Source organism: Fusarium oxysporum, chromosome 8 (genome assembly GCF_000149955.1).
Source record: "Fusarium oxysporum f. sp. lycopersici 4287 chromosome 8, whole genome shotgun sequence".
NCBI lineage: Eukaryota > Fungi > Ascomycota > Sordariomycetes > Hypocreales > Nectriaceae > Fusarium > Fusarium oxysporum.
In genome coordinates this window covers 329,698-343,963 of record NC_030993.1, presented here as the reverse complement: position 1 = coordinate 343,963, position 14,266 = coordinate 329,698, and the positions used below count along the sequence as shown (strand labels likewise).

General features: G+C 48.1%; 7 protein-coding genes across 7 annotated transcripts; 5 read left to right on the top strand and 2 right to left on the bottom strand.

Moving 5' to 3' along the window:
- The first annotated feature begins 217 nt into the window (after positions 1–217).
- Positions 218–2,592, top strand: FOXG_02755 (uncharacterized protein). The gene is made up of 2 exons (XM_018380218.1): positions 218–1,071; positions 1,123–2,592. The coding sequence occupies exons 1-2, from the start codon at positions 822–824 to the stop codon at positions 2,373–2,375; spliced, it is 1,503 nt and encodes a 500-aa protein (XP_018236439.1). The 5' UTR covers positions 218–821; the 3' UTR covers positions 2,376–2,592.
- A 190-nt stretch (positions 2,593–2,782) lies between these two features.
- On the top strand, positions 2,783–4,627 carry FOXG_02754 (uncharacterized protein). The gene is made up of 6 exons (XM_018380217.1): positions 2,783–3,128; positions 3,180–3,393; positions 3,451–3,542; positions 3,594–3,982; positions 4,029–4,128; positions 4,180–4,627. Exons 1-6 carry the CDS (start codon positions 2,910–2,912, stop codon positions 4,354–4,356), a joined length of 1,191 nt encoding a protein of 396 aa, XP_018236438.1. The 5' UTR covers positions 2,783–2,909; the 3' UTR covers positions 4,357–4,627.
- A 38-nt stretch (positions 4,628–4,665) lies between these two features.
- On the bottom strand, positions 4,666–4,860 carry FOXG_18399 (uncharacterized protein; the record flags this gene model as incomplete). Its single annotated transcript, XM_018398473.1, has 1 exon — positions 4,666–4,860. The coding sequence occupies one exon, from the start codon at positions 4,858–4,860 to the stop codon at positions 4,666–4,668; it is 195 nt and encodes a 64-aa protein (XP_018236437.1).
- An 802-nt stretch (positions 4,861–5,662) lies between these two features.
- On the top strand, positions 5,663–5,998 carry FOXG_02753 (uncharacterized protein; the record flags this gene model as incomplete). Its single annotated transcript, XM_018380216.1, has 1 exon — positions 5,663–5,998. One exon carries the CDS (start codon positions 5,663–5,665, stop codon positions 5,996–5,998), a length of 336 nt encoding a protein of 111 aa, XP_018236436.1.
- A 1,027-nt stretch (positions 5,999–7,025) lies between these two features.
- On the top strand, positions 7,026–7,223 carry FOXG_18398 (uncharacterized protein; the record flags this gene model as incomplete). The annotated part of the gene is made up of 1 exon (XM_018398472.1): positions 7,026–7,223. The coding sequence occupies one exon, from the start codon at positions 7,026–7,028 to the stop codon at positions 7,221–7,223; it is 198 nt and encodes a 65-aa protein (XP_018236435.1).
- A 139-nt stretch (positions 7,224–7,362) lies between these two features.
- On the bottom strand, positions 7,363–8,554 carry FOXG_02752 (uncharacterized protein; the record flags this gene model as incomplete). The annotated part of the gene is made up of 2 exons (XM_018380215.1): positions 7,363–8,196; positions 8,250–8,554. 2 exons carry the CDS (start codon positions 8,552–8,554, stop codon positions 7,455–7,457), a joined length of 1,047 nt encoding a protein of 348 aa, XP_018236434.1. The 3' UTR covers positions 7,363–7,454.
- Positions 8,555–9,494: 940 nt separating this feature from the next.
- FOXG_02751 (uncharacterized protein) lies at positions 9,495–14,120 on the top strand. Its single transcript, XM_018380214.1, has one exon. It carries the CDS (start codon positions 9,591–9,593, stop codon positions 13,026–13,028), a length of 3,438 nt encoding a protein of 1,145 aa, XP_018236433.1. The 5' UTR covers positions 9,495–9,590; the 3' UTR covers positions 13,029–14,120.
- Positions 14,121–14,266: the final 146 nt, after the last annotated feature.

Below are 14,266 nucleotides of genomic sequence, written 5' to 3'. Positions count from 1 at the left end.
TCTGATAAATATCTCCTCCATTTTCTCCTGCACATTTACTGTATTTCGTTGTCTTAGAGGTGGAAAATCCTTCTCTCATTACCAGTCTAGTGCACACATCAACTCGATCACGCGGTACTGTTTGTAATAATTGGACGAATTACTGATCCTGCGGACCGTTAATCCGACCAACAACTGTAATCGGGCGTAAGCACTATAACGCAAAGCTTCAGCCTTGACACGATCCCCTGTTCAGTGACTTTACCTGTTGGGGCTCGTGCATCGTGCGGCTGAGGATCGGCACCAGCGATCATCAAACAATCAGCGAAATGACTCGAGAATGCGGAGCAAAACTTGGCCTTCTGCTCCTTGATCATCGTTATAGACATAAGTTTAAGGTTAAACAGTAAATAACTTGAAAGAATGGGACAAGGCCTTGGTGGCATGATGAGTATTCTACCTGATCATCACCAAGCTGCAGGCTATGGACGCCACAAAGCGCTATTCACAACGGCTAATGCACGCCCGGACATTCCAGTCACTTAAGGTTAACTGTCCGTCCCAGCCTCTATTCATTTTCGGCATAGCACAGCGAGATAAAGGCTGCACTCTTTTCATTTCTCAGCCTGATTGCTCTTGGCAAGGTTGACGGTCAGGGGAGATCCTCGCCAGCTAGAAGATCATGACACCACAAAACCCGATACAGAAGAGGGGTAATTCGTTGGCGGCGTGTTATAAATGGCTCTTGAGTGCCACGGCCCAGCCTCGCTGTCGGGAGGGCCTTTCAGGCATGACTGACGTTTATTCTTTTCTTCAAGTTTGAATTCGGCGTTCTGCCCAACATGCGGTTCTATCAGATTGCATCCCTAGGCCTTTGGGTAGGCAAAGGTGCGGCGAGTGGCAGTCAGCTCTTCCACGACACCTTCCAGCTGAACAAGTTACCTGACATGGTGTCACTGGCCGATGCCAAACTGAAAGACATCGTACTCCCCGACTCCATCTCTGAATTCACTGAGTGGATCGGAGGAATCCCAGAACCACAAGCCTTTGGTTTACAGCCCAGACAACGGCAGTGTGTCGACGCAGGATACTGTATGTCAACACCCGAAATCTCGTAATACGCCGTCGCTGATAAGATCTTAGATCCATGCTCAAGCGGTCTCGGATGCTGTCCTGAAGGTAGCACCTGCGTCTCCAGCGGGTGCTGTCGAGGTAATGCCAAACAATGTGGCGCAGGCCGATGTTACGATCCATCATCACAGATTTGTTGCAGTAGCGGCACAGCTTGTCTCAAAGGTCAGACCTGTGTCAGTGGAGGTTGCTGCAGCAGCGGTGAGACCAAGTGCGGCTCTTCTGGATGCTATAACCCGAACACCTCGGTTTGTTGCGGAGGTATCGGTAGGAACTGCCCTAAGGGATATGACTGCATGCCAGGTGGAGGGTGTTGTCCATCCGGCCAGAAGCGCTGTGGTAATAGCAAGTGTTATAACCCACGAACGACCACTTGCTGTACCGGACCTGGAACTGTTTGGGCCTGTCCAAAGTCCAGTGAGTGTTGTTCAACTGGATCTTGTGCCAACCCCTCGACTCAAAAGTGCTGCGAGAATGGATCGTGCTTGAAGGGCACTACATGCTGCGACAAAGAGTGCTGTCGATCGAATGGTTACTGTGCCTCCGATGGCTACTGCAAGCTATGCCCTGCTGCCACTAAGACCATCAAGTCGACGGACACAGTCACCACGACTAAGATGAAGACGGTCCGCGTTACAACTGACATCGAGCCTGACACTGGCAACGCTCCCGAGTTTACATGTGTGCCCATGACAGCTACCAACGATGAAGGTGCAACACTTGAGCTTGATGAGGGATGTACTCTGCACTACGAGCCTCCTGAAGCTACCACCACTGACAATGCCGCTGCTCGTCTTCGCCGTGATGCCGCAACAGCACCTGCCCATGTCAACAGAGGACACGGTCTCATGGCAAGACAGGCTTCCTGCACACCCTATACAACTGTTACAAGAACCGAATGGGAGACCGAGACCGAGACTGAAACTGGCACAAAGACCATCACGGTCCAAGGAGAAGATGCGACGTTCTCCTGCCCTGAAATGGAAGTCACCAACGATGTCGGCGATACTCTTGCTCTTGATGCCGAGTGCGTCTTGTCATTTACGCCGGCTGAAACAACAAGTTCTGAGGAGGGAGCGTCAGCGCAGGATCGGCCGACGGATGAGCTTCAGGTCCCGGCTGGAACTGGGGAGGAGAGTACTACTACGGTAACAGCTACTGCAGGGAGTGGAGGTTCGAATGATAATAGCGGCGCTATTGAGAGAGCCTCGTTGTCACTAATGTTGAGTTTTGCTGGTGTTGCAATGTTTATGCTTTGCAATTAGGGTACAACTGTTTGTCTAGTGATTTTACACTTTGGGTTTCATGTTTCTTAAATAGTCTTTTCCTATCGATTTAATAATTACAGAGCTCCTGTCTAACCAAGCTCCTGATGTCCAAGGATGCATTGATGGTTAAGATCAGCAAAATAAGAGGAATCGATGTTAATTAAGAAATTTAAGCATTCTTTAATATTATACCAATATAAAAAAAGTGGCAGGTTGAACTTTTCCTGACAGAGATTAAGGACAGCCAAGACAACGGAAGAATTAATGACCCGGGTTTCACTTATCGATCATAGCCGCGATTGGTGGAAAACCTCCTTTCGTGGGGTCCGTAACTGTCCAATCTCAGCTAAGTATTTAGTTGGCTCAGCGCCACCGGCTCACGGGACCGACTGGAGAAAATCCTTCAGTTCTCTTCGTTAAGCTTATTATGCTTCCATCACACGGGCTGTGAATTTTAACCTGAGTTGATTGCCTGGGGACCATTAACTGCGCTGGCCGTAGACTTATTTTATTCACAGCACGCCTTTAAAAATGCCTCAATCTCAGAACAAGACACAGGCCAATCAACATGGAGACTCAGAGGCTTCATCTCTGTTGGCTCCAGCGGCTGTCAACAGGGAAGACTCTTCAGAAACATCCTCAGAAACAAGCCCAGACTCCGAGTCAACAATTTTAGAAAAGTTACAAAACTTTTACTCCCGAAACATCGGTCTATTCTACGTCCTAGTCGCCCAATTATTCGCCTCAATCGTAAGCAAGCCACTCCCGTACCCGATGAAACGGTCACACTAACAAACTCAGATGTCTATGACAACGCGGCTTCTTGAAACGGGTTTTGAAACAAAGTTTCACGCTTTGCAGATCATATTCGTCCGAATGCTGGCTACTGCGTTGATTGGCTCTGTATATATGTGGTGTAAAAAAGTACCGAATTTTCCTTTGGGGCCGAAGGAGGTTAGGGGTTTGTTGGTGTTGAGAGGCTTTGCGGGATCAGCTGGGCTTTTTGGGCTTTACTGTGAGGATTTTTTCATGACTGGTTTGAGGAGGGGATTTTGCTAATGTGCTGGTTTAGACTCACTGTCGTATCTTGACATATCTGATGCGACAGTCATCACTTTCCTTGTCCCGACCCTCACTGCCTTCATTGCATGGGTCGCGCTGCGCGTAAGTCTTTTCTCAACGCTCCTACACAATTTCATCTAACTCGGCATCTAGGAACCATTCACCGTCAAAGAAGCAACCGCAGGCTTTATCGCCTTCGCAGGTGTTCTCTTCGTCGCCCGCCCAGCCTTCCTCTTCCCTGAAAGCTGGCGAACATTATCGGAATTGGAATCCCGTTCCGTAGACTCGGATTTCACTGCTGACGGTGGTATCTTACCACCGGTAAAGGCTACACCACAAGAACGCACCATTGCTATTCTTTGCGCGATCTTCGGTTCCTTTGCAGCAGCCACGGCGTATGCGACTATCCGCGTGATCGGTAAGCGGGCTCATTCACTCGTCAGTGTTAACTACTTCGCTGTGCTTGCGACCGTGAGCTCATTCCTCATCATCATGATTCACCCTGATCTTCAGTTTGAGATTCCGAAGACTATCGCTGAATGGTATGTAATTTCGTCCGTAACCTTAGCCCACTGCTCATCTAATTAGGTGTCTACTTCTCTCGATTGGTATCTCGGGCTTTCTGCTCCAGCTTCTCCTCACAGAAGGTCTTCAGCGGGAAAAGGCTGGTCGAGCCACCAATCTTATCGTAAGTTCCTGCTTGCCAACACATTCGCGACCAGTACTAACTTAGTGACAGTACGTTCAAATGGTCTTCGCGCTGATCATCGAGCGAATCGTCTGGGGAACTACTCCTCCAATCACGAGCTTCATCGGCAGTGCTCTCATCATTGGTTCAGCTATCTGGGTCAGCCTTCAAAAGAAAGCTCCTGCTGAACCAAGACCACTTCTTGACGAGGAGAGAAGACACCAATAGTATGAGGAGGCTCTGCCACAATGTCTATTGATGGGGAAGATATTACAGACTACCGAAGGGAAAGATAATTTTCCATGCGGCATGGAACATACACGAAAAAAGACTGCGGATCAGACGTCTAGGTTGCAGCTGGGATTACGTCTACTTGTTAGCTGCGTGCTTGCGATATAGATAATTCATGTACAAACTAATCACATCGCATATATAGAAAAGTTTTATTTGTCAATTAACAACCATTGTCTAGCCTGGGGAAAATCTCTCCTTCGACAAGCTCAATATGCACCTTCAACAACACGCATGGTGCTCTGGCTAGCCTCTCTTCTTCGCCTTCTTGACACAAGCCGGGCAAGTCTCCGGAATATTGTGTCGCTCCACCGATGACTTCCCACAGGCGCCCCATTTGTTCTTACTGCGACCCTTACTGCACATTTTGTAATCTCTCTCCGTTCTGTGATCCTTGCCGCATTTGTGGCATTCAAAGTTGTTGACGACTTCGGTGCACATGGTAGATGTCTGCTGTGTGTTTTCTCGATTTATCTTTATTGGGTTGGGAGTATTCTTGGAAAGTCTGGGGTATACTACGCTGAGGGCGAGAACTTATATACCTTGAAATCGTATTGTGCATGCGTGAATATCCATGTGCAAATGTTCCATACCGTCAGTATGAGCAGGTGTCATACCCCGTGGCTTGCTCTCTGATCAGCTGAGCACATGACCTTGACGTACTTACTTTGATATCATTAAGGGGAGGCTGTATAAAAGAAATATTTATGCACTTTACGCAAGCACCCAGGCAAATGATAGGTGATGACCCGCGGTCTACCTCATGTTATCCCAACTCAACCTTCAATTCACAGTGTATCCTTTGCCAACCGTAACAACAAAGATCAATATTTATCACGTTATAATTCTAACTCCGTCCTTAAGCAAACTCTTTCCGGGCTGCCTTACTTCTTCTTTGCTCAAGCACCGCACTTGTCCTTCCAGTATTCATGCTGGATGTTATACTTCCCGCAAGCACCGAATTTGGTCTGTTTTCTCCCAACTCTGCACATCTTGAAGTCTTTCCTTGACTTGAAGTCCTATACTGTGCACTCCCAGGTATTAACAACCTCTGTACACATGATTGGTCGTGTATAGTAAGACATCTCCTATGGAACTAACTATGTGTGAAACTTGTATAGTTGGAGGTTAGAAATGTCTTGAAGAATGGGATTGATAAGCATAAATAGTTTAGGTCTTCGAGATACTGGTGCTATGGGTGTGTTCAGAGGAATGGAACACCGAGTTCCATCCAAGCCTGAAGATGACCGCAGAGCCGCAAGACATTCACATCAATAAGAACCGACTTTCAGGGTTCTGGGGAGGAACGGGCATTGAAGACGCACTTCGCAAGCGAGATATCAGAACTGTGCTGTTTGCTGGAGAGAACACGGATCAGTGTGTCGCTGGTACCATTCGAGACGCATACACCAAGGGCTGGGATTGCTTGATGCTCAGTGACGCTTGCGCGACTACGAGTCCCGATTTTGCCAAGAAGTGCACCGAGTATAACTGCGAAGGGGGCTGGGGGTTTGTGTTGAGCTGCAAGGACTTGGCTGATGGGGTGGGATCTATTGATAGGGGAACTCAGCACGTGTGAAGCTGCAATATTTGTATTGCGCATTCCGAGGACGAACATCGACACTGGAAAGAGACTATAATGTACACATGTACACGGTGCATGAATGCTCCGCGTTTGCTTTTATATGATCGGTAGACCTGAGATCAACAAGCCAACTGTAAACAGGCAGTCAACTTTATTCTTTATAACCGTGGCGTGGAACACCGTTGAAGCGTACGTGATTTTGCATGCAACAGTATCCCGTGCCAAACCTTGAGCCAATTGAAAAATGTTTCTCATGCACCCATCGTTGCTAGCCCCAGGAAGGCAGGTGAAGGATCCTAGGCCTGTCGCGAATGAGTACTGGATTTCGGATACTTTAGGTACCTGTACTTGTCGGTTGGCCACGACATTGGCTGAATCCGAGGGCCCAACACGTTGCAGAAGACTTCCGACTCATGTGTGCCAAGGAAGCTCAGAATAGCTCAAAGTAATTGTGAAGTTGGCAAGTCTTGGCCTTCTTACGCCTCTGTCCTTCGGTGGGCACATGGGTCAAAACTCCCCGGCAAATGTCTGGACTTATCAAGACAAGTTGACTAGTATCACTTCTACAAACGACCGTTGACACGTGGGACTCATCACGCTGCCAGCCAGTTTGGGGTTTTTCTACGAGTCACGACGGCGATGGCCCGGAGGAAGACGCGCATGAGGGCAATGGTCAGCTTCCGTAGCTTACTTGGCAGTGAGATTTATGACAAGGGCCCATTAAAGGAAGCTTACGTGACGTAACTTTCCACTGATTGATATATTTCTCGCAGCTGATAGGTCGTGATACGGAACTCGCTTCTTTGGAGCATGGGTTGGTATGGCGCGCGAAGATGGACAAGTTATCTGATCATCTAATTAGATTATCTACAGGAAGAAGTTCCTGCTACACTTAATAGCTTAAAATGACTCAGCATCCCACCTACCTGATCTATAAAAGGCCGGTGAAACCCCCGCTTAACAGAGGTTCATTCTCCTCATTATCCTCTATCTCATCTCCTCTCCTTGAACTATTCCAACAATGAAGCTTTCCATCATCTTCTTCACATTTGCCTCGGTCTCTACTGCTATGGCTGCTGCTCTCCCCGAATCTGAAGTTGAGATCCCTGGCAAGATTGTTTCTCGCGACGAGTTTGAACTTGCTATTCGCCAGGCGGGATGCTCGGCTTGTATTCAAGGCATTCGCTGCTGCAACGGCTCCTGCATGCGTGGATGCTAAGTCTTGTAGACGGACTCAAGCGATTCTGGTTGAGGTAACTTGAACACTACCCTCCACCGCCTCACCTTTGCATGAAGGAAGCTGACCTAGGGCTTCGTCAAGGTTGTCTGGTAGACTTCAAATCATGGAAGCGTATAAGGGGCAAAGGGACCTTATTACGCCAGAATGAGACTGCTACATAGAGAATCTGTATCTTATAGATAGCTCCCACCAGTAATAGCGAATCGAGATCTATTCGTCATCTTCCGGAACAAAGTTGGCCTTGAGTTCGCGATGAATACTGTGGGCGTCGAAACCCTCAAGTTCGTCCCCTCTAATAGACCACCCATGTGCTTCAACGAACGCTTGCACATCGCTCTGTAATTCTTCAACATCCTCGTACTCAAACCTCCAGCACTTATGAACAATCTTTCCCATGAACTCATCTTCAAGATCAGGCATCCAGTCCTCCTCGGCCATCAAGCGTTCAGTCTCGCCCCAATCCCTTCCTATTCCGTCACCTGGCAGTTCAGAGGTCATGATCTGGTACACTAATCTACCAAACATGAACATATCGGTTTCGGATGTTGGCACTCGCACCGCCCGCGAAAGAGGAAGGTATTCTGGCGAAAACTCGATACCGCTGAAGAAAGAGCCGGGGAAGTTCCAACCATTGCTTGGGTCGGTAAAGTCAGAACCGAGGAAGCCTGCTACCGCCATCGATAGAGAGCCTGCACTGATCCAGCAGTTTGTCTCGATGAGCTCTCCGTAAGCGATACCGCGAGAGTGAATTAATGAGAGGCCTGATAGTAGTTGTAAGCTCCACTGGTAGGCCAAAGGTCGGAACTCTGGCTTGATCCGGGATGTGGGAGGTGCAGCATCTGCTTGAGCCGTGTAAACATGAGAGCCATAGTTCTGTATAAAGGTCCAAAGAGAGCCATACGACGGTTTCTTTAGTATAGGAAGACCTGTCCAGGCATCTTGACCGATAACACTGGTATATTCAGTTAGCAGGAGCCGTGGGAATGGTTGCTCTTGATGACCTACGGTACGATTCTTGGATGCTCTTGGCCAATCATGTTATAAGCATAAGACGTTTTAAAGCAGTCGAAAGCCTCTGTGTCTTCTCGCCACAAAGCATCTGGGTCGTCGGCTTCGTTTTCGATCCAGAATCGGGAGCTGGGTACAAATATGACAGATTCAGCATCCCTTGAATAAACGTGGACGCCCCCAATATCTATCGGCCACCGAAGACGATGACCTTGAGGGTCGGTCAATGGGACAGACCGAGGACCTGTTGCAGTCCGATAGTAGGTTCCCAGCTGTGCCTTATTGCGTACACCTCGAGCCATTTTGAAATGTGATGGAAGAGATAATGGATTTTGCTAGAGACTGGTGGATAATGAAGTTGTTGAGTTATAGTTGGTTGCATTCCCATTTTCCAGTGTTTTGCTCACAAGGGCGCCCGGAATGTTTATCCGGGCCGGCGCATCCTGTACTGTTGGTAATTATTTCAGCTGTGTTCTCCAAGTTTCCCACTCACCCCACTGATACCAAATGGCTGCCTCGCCTAGCTCGCCCATCAGCCCGCTACTATTACATTTTAAGTCCCTTGACATTGCGTGGGGGAGAGAGATGAGCATCATTGCTAGTCTAAAACAGGTACAGTGTAACCCGAGGCGCTCAAAAGTATAACTACCCATGTGCCAGCGTTGGTAGGAGCAAACATCAAGATCTTCAAGCTGCATCATAGCTGAACCTCGGTGTTCATTAGTGCGAAGGAATGTTCCTGAAGGAGCAGTTCGGAAGGTTGATCAAGTGAAGCCATCAGCACACGGTGGTCCCAATCGAATTAAAACACATAGTCGTTAAGTCACGAAGACATAACCTAATTCATAGCGCTGGAGCCTGCAGCTGAAAAAGGTATAATATAACTTCTATAATAGTGTAATAGGGAGGTCTTGATATTTCTAAAGAGCTTAGAATTTATATTTAAGAAAAATTAATTTTTCATAAACTTTAAAAATAAATAAGTCAAAAATTATTATCTCTTTTAATTTATTTTAATTTCTTAATTTCTTACTATTATGTTCTTTTTACGCTACTACTATATTAATTCACCAAAGCCTGATTTAGTATATAACGAGATATTCAGCTAAAAATAATGTATGCCAAATTCATGTCACCTAATAATAGCAAACGTGGCTTGGCATGCTTACTCTCCTCAGCCCACGTGAAGGGAAACAGGCCACAGTGCCCAGCCTGATTTCCTTCATTCACCGCGCGGTTCTTGAAAGATCAAATATTGCAGCAATCACCCATTTTCTGGATTCAACAGCGGAAAAGACCATCCCATTTTAAGTACCCCTAGGAGCTTGGTAATCTAAAATGCAGGAACTTTCTAGCAGAATCGCGGAAGCCCAAGCACGTCTCAAGGCGCTTGCTGATGACCATGCGGACCGAGCTTCACAACTATATGATCTTGCAACTCTACTGAATGATCGTTACTCCGTCACGTCAGTGACGGATGATCAAAACAACGCTATTGACATGGTCAGGCAAGCTATCCAAGCTCCTTCTCATCAGCACCCTGACAGGCCAGAATGGCTGAGCTTTCTTGGAACCCTTTTGAGTGAGAGATATACGCGTACAGAAGGAATGAAGACCCTAGAAGAGGCGATCGTTGTTTTAAAACAGGCTGTTCTTGAGACTCCCGACCATGATCCCAAGCATTCAGAACGTTTGTACAATCTTGCTCTTTTATTAAACGACCGGTTTGCAGTTACAGAAGAACTGGCAGATCTCGACGAGGCTATTGCCAACACTAGGCAATCGATGGATTCTCCTAGCAAGAATCACCCGGACCGAACGGAGTGGCTGAGTAACCTTGGAGCCTTTCTCTATCATCGATTTTTGCTTAAGGAGTCGAGACCTGACCTGGATGAAGCCATCGATCTTGCTCAGGAAGTTGTCGATATGCTTCCAAACTCAGACCCCGATCGATCAACCCTCTTGCAAAACCTTGCTCTCAGACTCGACAGACGATTCTCAGTTACAGCAGACAAAACAGACTTGGGTTTTGCAATTCAGAGTATCCAGGAAGCCATCTATTTGACACTCAGCGATGATCCCGACCTCGTCGAATACTCATACCAGTTAGCAAACCTTCTAGGGAAAAGATTCTCAAACACCCGGGAGATGCCAGACCTAGATGTTGCTATCACTAGCACAAAGAAGGCTCTGGAGATAACCACAAGTTCAAATCCCATCATGGCAGAAATCTTGGAGACTCTTGCTTCGCTATTAGCAACCCGATACTCTATTCTAGGGGAGAAAAATGATATAGACGAAGCTATCAAATTTGCGAAACAAGCACTTCAAGAGGCCTCAACCCATGATTCTGATGGAGAGTTTGATATAGCTTCAATGCTCAATGCCCTCGGTATATATCTGGGCGATCGATTCTTACAACAAGGTATATTACCAGATCTGGATGAGGCTATTGCAGCTGCGAAAGAAGCTAGCGAAATGGCCTCTTGTAATCACCCCGACCATCTACAATATTTGGACACTCTCAGTGTGCATTTAGGGAATCGATTTTCTCATGTTGGGACCTTTGAAGACTTGGAAGATGCCATCAAGGCATCAAGGCAAGTGGTGGATGGCACGCCCGAAGATCATGCTGACCGATCAACACGGCTGATCAACCTGAGCAAGCTCCTGAACGACCGATTCTCTTATCTTGGCAGAAACCATGACTTGGAGGAAGCTATCGAAATCGCCAGAGAAGCTATCGAACTTTCCCCGGATGATCATCCAGATCGGGCTGGGTGGCTGGACACTCAAGGAGCCCTCTTGGGAACGCGGTATTCGAGCGGAGGAAGGCTCCAAGTCTTGGAAGAAGCCATCGGAGTTAGTCGGGAAGCTATCAAGACAACATCATATGGCCATCCTGAACATGCCACAAGATTGAACAACCTTTGCGTTCTGCTTGGCGACCGATACGCTGCTCTTGGAGACGCGACGGATTTAGAAGAGGCGGTCCAGGTAATCCGAATGGCCATTCTAATCACTTCCGATGGCAGTCCAGACTTGGCGGTCCTTTTGAACTCTCTCAGTGTTCGACTCGGTGATAGGTATTCAGCTCGGGGAAGCGTAGCCGATTTGGAAGAGTCTGTCATAGTCGCCAAGCGAGCAATAAAGACGACCCCTGTTAGCCACCCCAACAGAGCCAAATTCTTGAAAAACCTCAGTCTTCAATTGGGAAGGCGGTTTGCAACCATTGGAGACATGACGGACTTAGATGAGTCTATTCAAGTCGCCAGAGAGGCCGTTGAACTCACACCTGAAGACCGTCCGGAACGGCCAATATTACTGCATAATCTTGCTTTGCAGCTCAGTACCCAATTCTCCCGTACAGGCGCCACCGGAATCTTGGAGGAAGCCATAAACCTTGCTAGGAAAGTTGTCGATATAACTTCCGACAGCCACCCCGATCGCGCAGCACATTTGAATACCCTCGCAGTGATCGTTTGCACTCGATACCAGCAGTTTGGAGCGATAGCAGATCTTCATGAAGCTATCAATGCTTCGAGAGATTCTGTGAACGCGACATCTGACGGTAATGCCAATCGGTCCTTACGGCTGAACAACTTCAGTGCTCATCTTTACTATCGTTTTAGTCGATCGTCCGACTTGGCGACGGGATCAACTGACCTTGATAAGGCCATTGATACTGCAAGAGAAGCCATAAAAGCATGCCTCGACGGCCATTCTGAGCGACCCAACCTGCTAAGCAATCTTGCTGTCCAACTTACAAGCCGTTTCTTGAAGACAGGGGACATGAAAGATCTAAAAGAATCCATTGACTTGGGTGGGGAAGCTGTCAAGATGGCCGACATGGGTCACTCTGAGCGAGCGGCATGGTTGTTTAACCTCAGCCGTTCTCTAGACCATTGGTATATGAGCACGCATAAAACAGAAGACTTGGAGAATGCCACAACGGCTGCCAGAGAAGCGGTAGAGGCCACCTCCGTTGACTATCCCGGCAGGGCAGGGTTATTGAATAACCTAGGACACCAGCTGGACTCTCGATTCATACGCACAGGTTTGAAAGAGGACAAGATAGAGTCTCAGCGCTGTTATGAAGAGGCCTTGATGTCAACAGTGTCTCTTCCTACCTATAGAATCTTTGCAGGTCGCTACCTCCTCTCGACTCCAGAAATCCTTCAGTACGGTCAAAGAGCGTATCAGATCGCAAAAACTACTATTGACTTGATTCCGTTGTCAGCACCGAACTCATTAGCCTCGGTTGACAAGAAGGTTATTCTTTCTCAAACTGCTGGTCTTGCCTCTGATGCTGCTGCAGTGGCCTTGCACACAGGTCAAGGAGCATCAGCTGCCATTCAACTTCTCGAGTCAGGGCGCGGTCTGCTAGCTGGCGCACTTCGTGACCTTCGCACCGATCTATCCTCCATTCAGGACGAACGTCCTGATCTAGTTCAGTCGTTTCACGATCTTCGTCGTATACTCGACTCCCCAACGCAGACGAATGTCATGATGACTGCCGATGCCGCCTCTGGTTCTTTCGGGGTTGACCGAAGGCACTGGGCAAATAGTGAGATGGCCACTCTCTTGAGCGAGATTCGGACCATCCCCGGTCATGAGCGGTTCCTGCTACCGGCTACCGACACCGAGATGCGTTTGGCGGCTGAGCAAGGCCCTATTGTCATGGTTAATGTGAGCTCTCACAGATGCGATGCCCTTCTTGTTAAGTGGTACCCGAGCTTTATCCCTCACAGCCCTGTCCGAGGACGAAATTTCTAGACGAGCGCAGAGTCTCCAATCACTTGAAACATTAGAGTGGCTCTGGGACGTTGTGGTCGAACCGGTTCTCAAAGCTCTTGGTCTCAATCGGCCCTCACCAGAAGATCCCTTGCCCCGCATATGGTGGATTCCTACAGGGGCGCTGAGCAGATTTCCTTTCCACGCAGCTGGTTATCACCTTGAATCTAGCGGCAGGACGACACTCGATAAGGTGATGTCGTCCTACAGTTCATCCATCAAAGCTATCATCGACACCCGCCAGGAACACAATAAGACTATAGATGTCGATTCTGATAGCGATGTCGTACTTTTGGCGATGAATGAGACCAAAGGGCAAAGCCGTTTGAAATATGCAGATGCCGAAGTTCGGGCTGTGAAGTCAATGTTCGATTTGGCGGGACTACCAGTTAAACATCCGCAGCCACGGAAGGCTGAGACTTTGGCGGCCCTCCAGAAATGCCGTGTGTTTCACTTTGCAGGTCACGGCAGCACGAAATCAGACCCCTTGAACAGTTTAATCTACCTTGAAGACTGGCAAGATCAACCGCTGACGGTAGAGAGTCTGCTTGAGACCAATCTCCGCTCCGGCGCACCCTTCCTCGCCTACCTCTCCGCCTGCAAGACGGGTGAAAGCTTGGATGAGAAGCTAGCCGACGAGAGTCTTCATCTCACAAGCGCATTCCAGCTGACCGGCTTCCGACATGTCATTGGAACGTTGTGGGAGGTGGACGATGCTTTGTGCGTTGACATGGCGCGGATGACATACAAGGTTCTGGGGGAGAGTGGATTTCATGATGGACCCGTCAGCCAAGCACTCCATCGAGCTACTTGTATACTCAGGGATAAATGGCTGGCTGAAGAAAGGACGAGAGTTAGGAGCAGAAGTGAACGGGATATTATCTCGTGTGACGACGAGACACGTAAAACTCCGCTCTGGGTGCCGTATATACACTACGGAGTCTAAGTAGATCTTTATGGCGCAGGATAGAATCTTGGGTATATACTTTTTCTTGCATCTGAACTCTTAAGACTTGACCCGTACAGTCAATCGTCGACGTTGCAATTTTCAATGCTTATATTCTTGTTCCTGGTAGAGTGTACCGCGCTTCATTGGTATCGCTATGCAGAAAGTACTTTTCCAACTGCAGCTGGAGGTCTGCCAGCTTTTATTTGTAGTCTGAAACGAGAGTCTAATAGAGACTTTCGCATCTCAAATCACTGTTCGTATGTAAACCATA

Bases quoted from the DNA above. Each gene is read 5' to 3' on its own strand.
- FOXG_02755 (XM_018380218.1), top strand. From the start codon at position 822: ATGCGGTTCTATCAGATTGCATCCCTAGGCCTTTGGGTAGGCAAAGGT. The intron at 1,072-1,122 runs GTATGTCAACAC...ATAAGATCTTAG, and splicing joins GTGTGTCGACGCAGGATACT to ATCCATGCTCAAGCGGTCTC.
- FOXG_02754 (XM_018380217.1), top strand. From the start codon at position 2,910: ATGCCTCAATCTCAGAACAAGACACAGGCCAATCAACATGGAGACTCA. The intron at 3,394-3,450 runs GTGAGGATTTTT...GTGCTGGTTTAG, and splicing joins TGGGCTTTTTGGGCTTTACT to ACTCACTGTCGTATCTTGAC. The intron at 3,543-3,593 runs GTAAGTCTTTTC...CTCGGCATCTAG, and splicing joins TTGCATGGGTCGCGCTGCGC to GAACCATTCACCGTCAAAGA.
- FOXG_02751 (XM_018380214.1), top strand. From the start codon at position 9,591: ATGCAGGAACTTTCTAGCAGAATCGCGGAAGCCCAAGCACGTCTCAAG.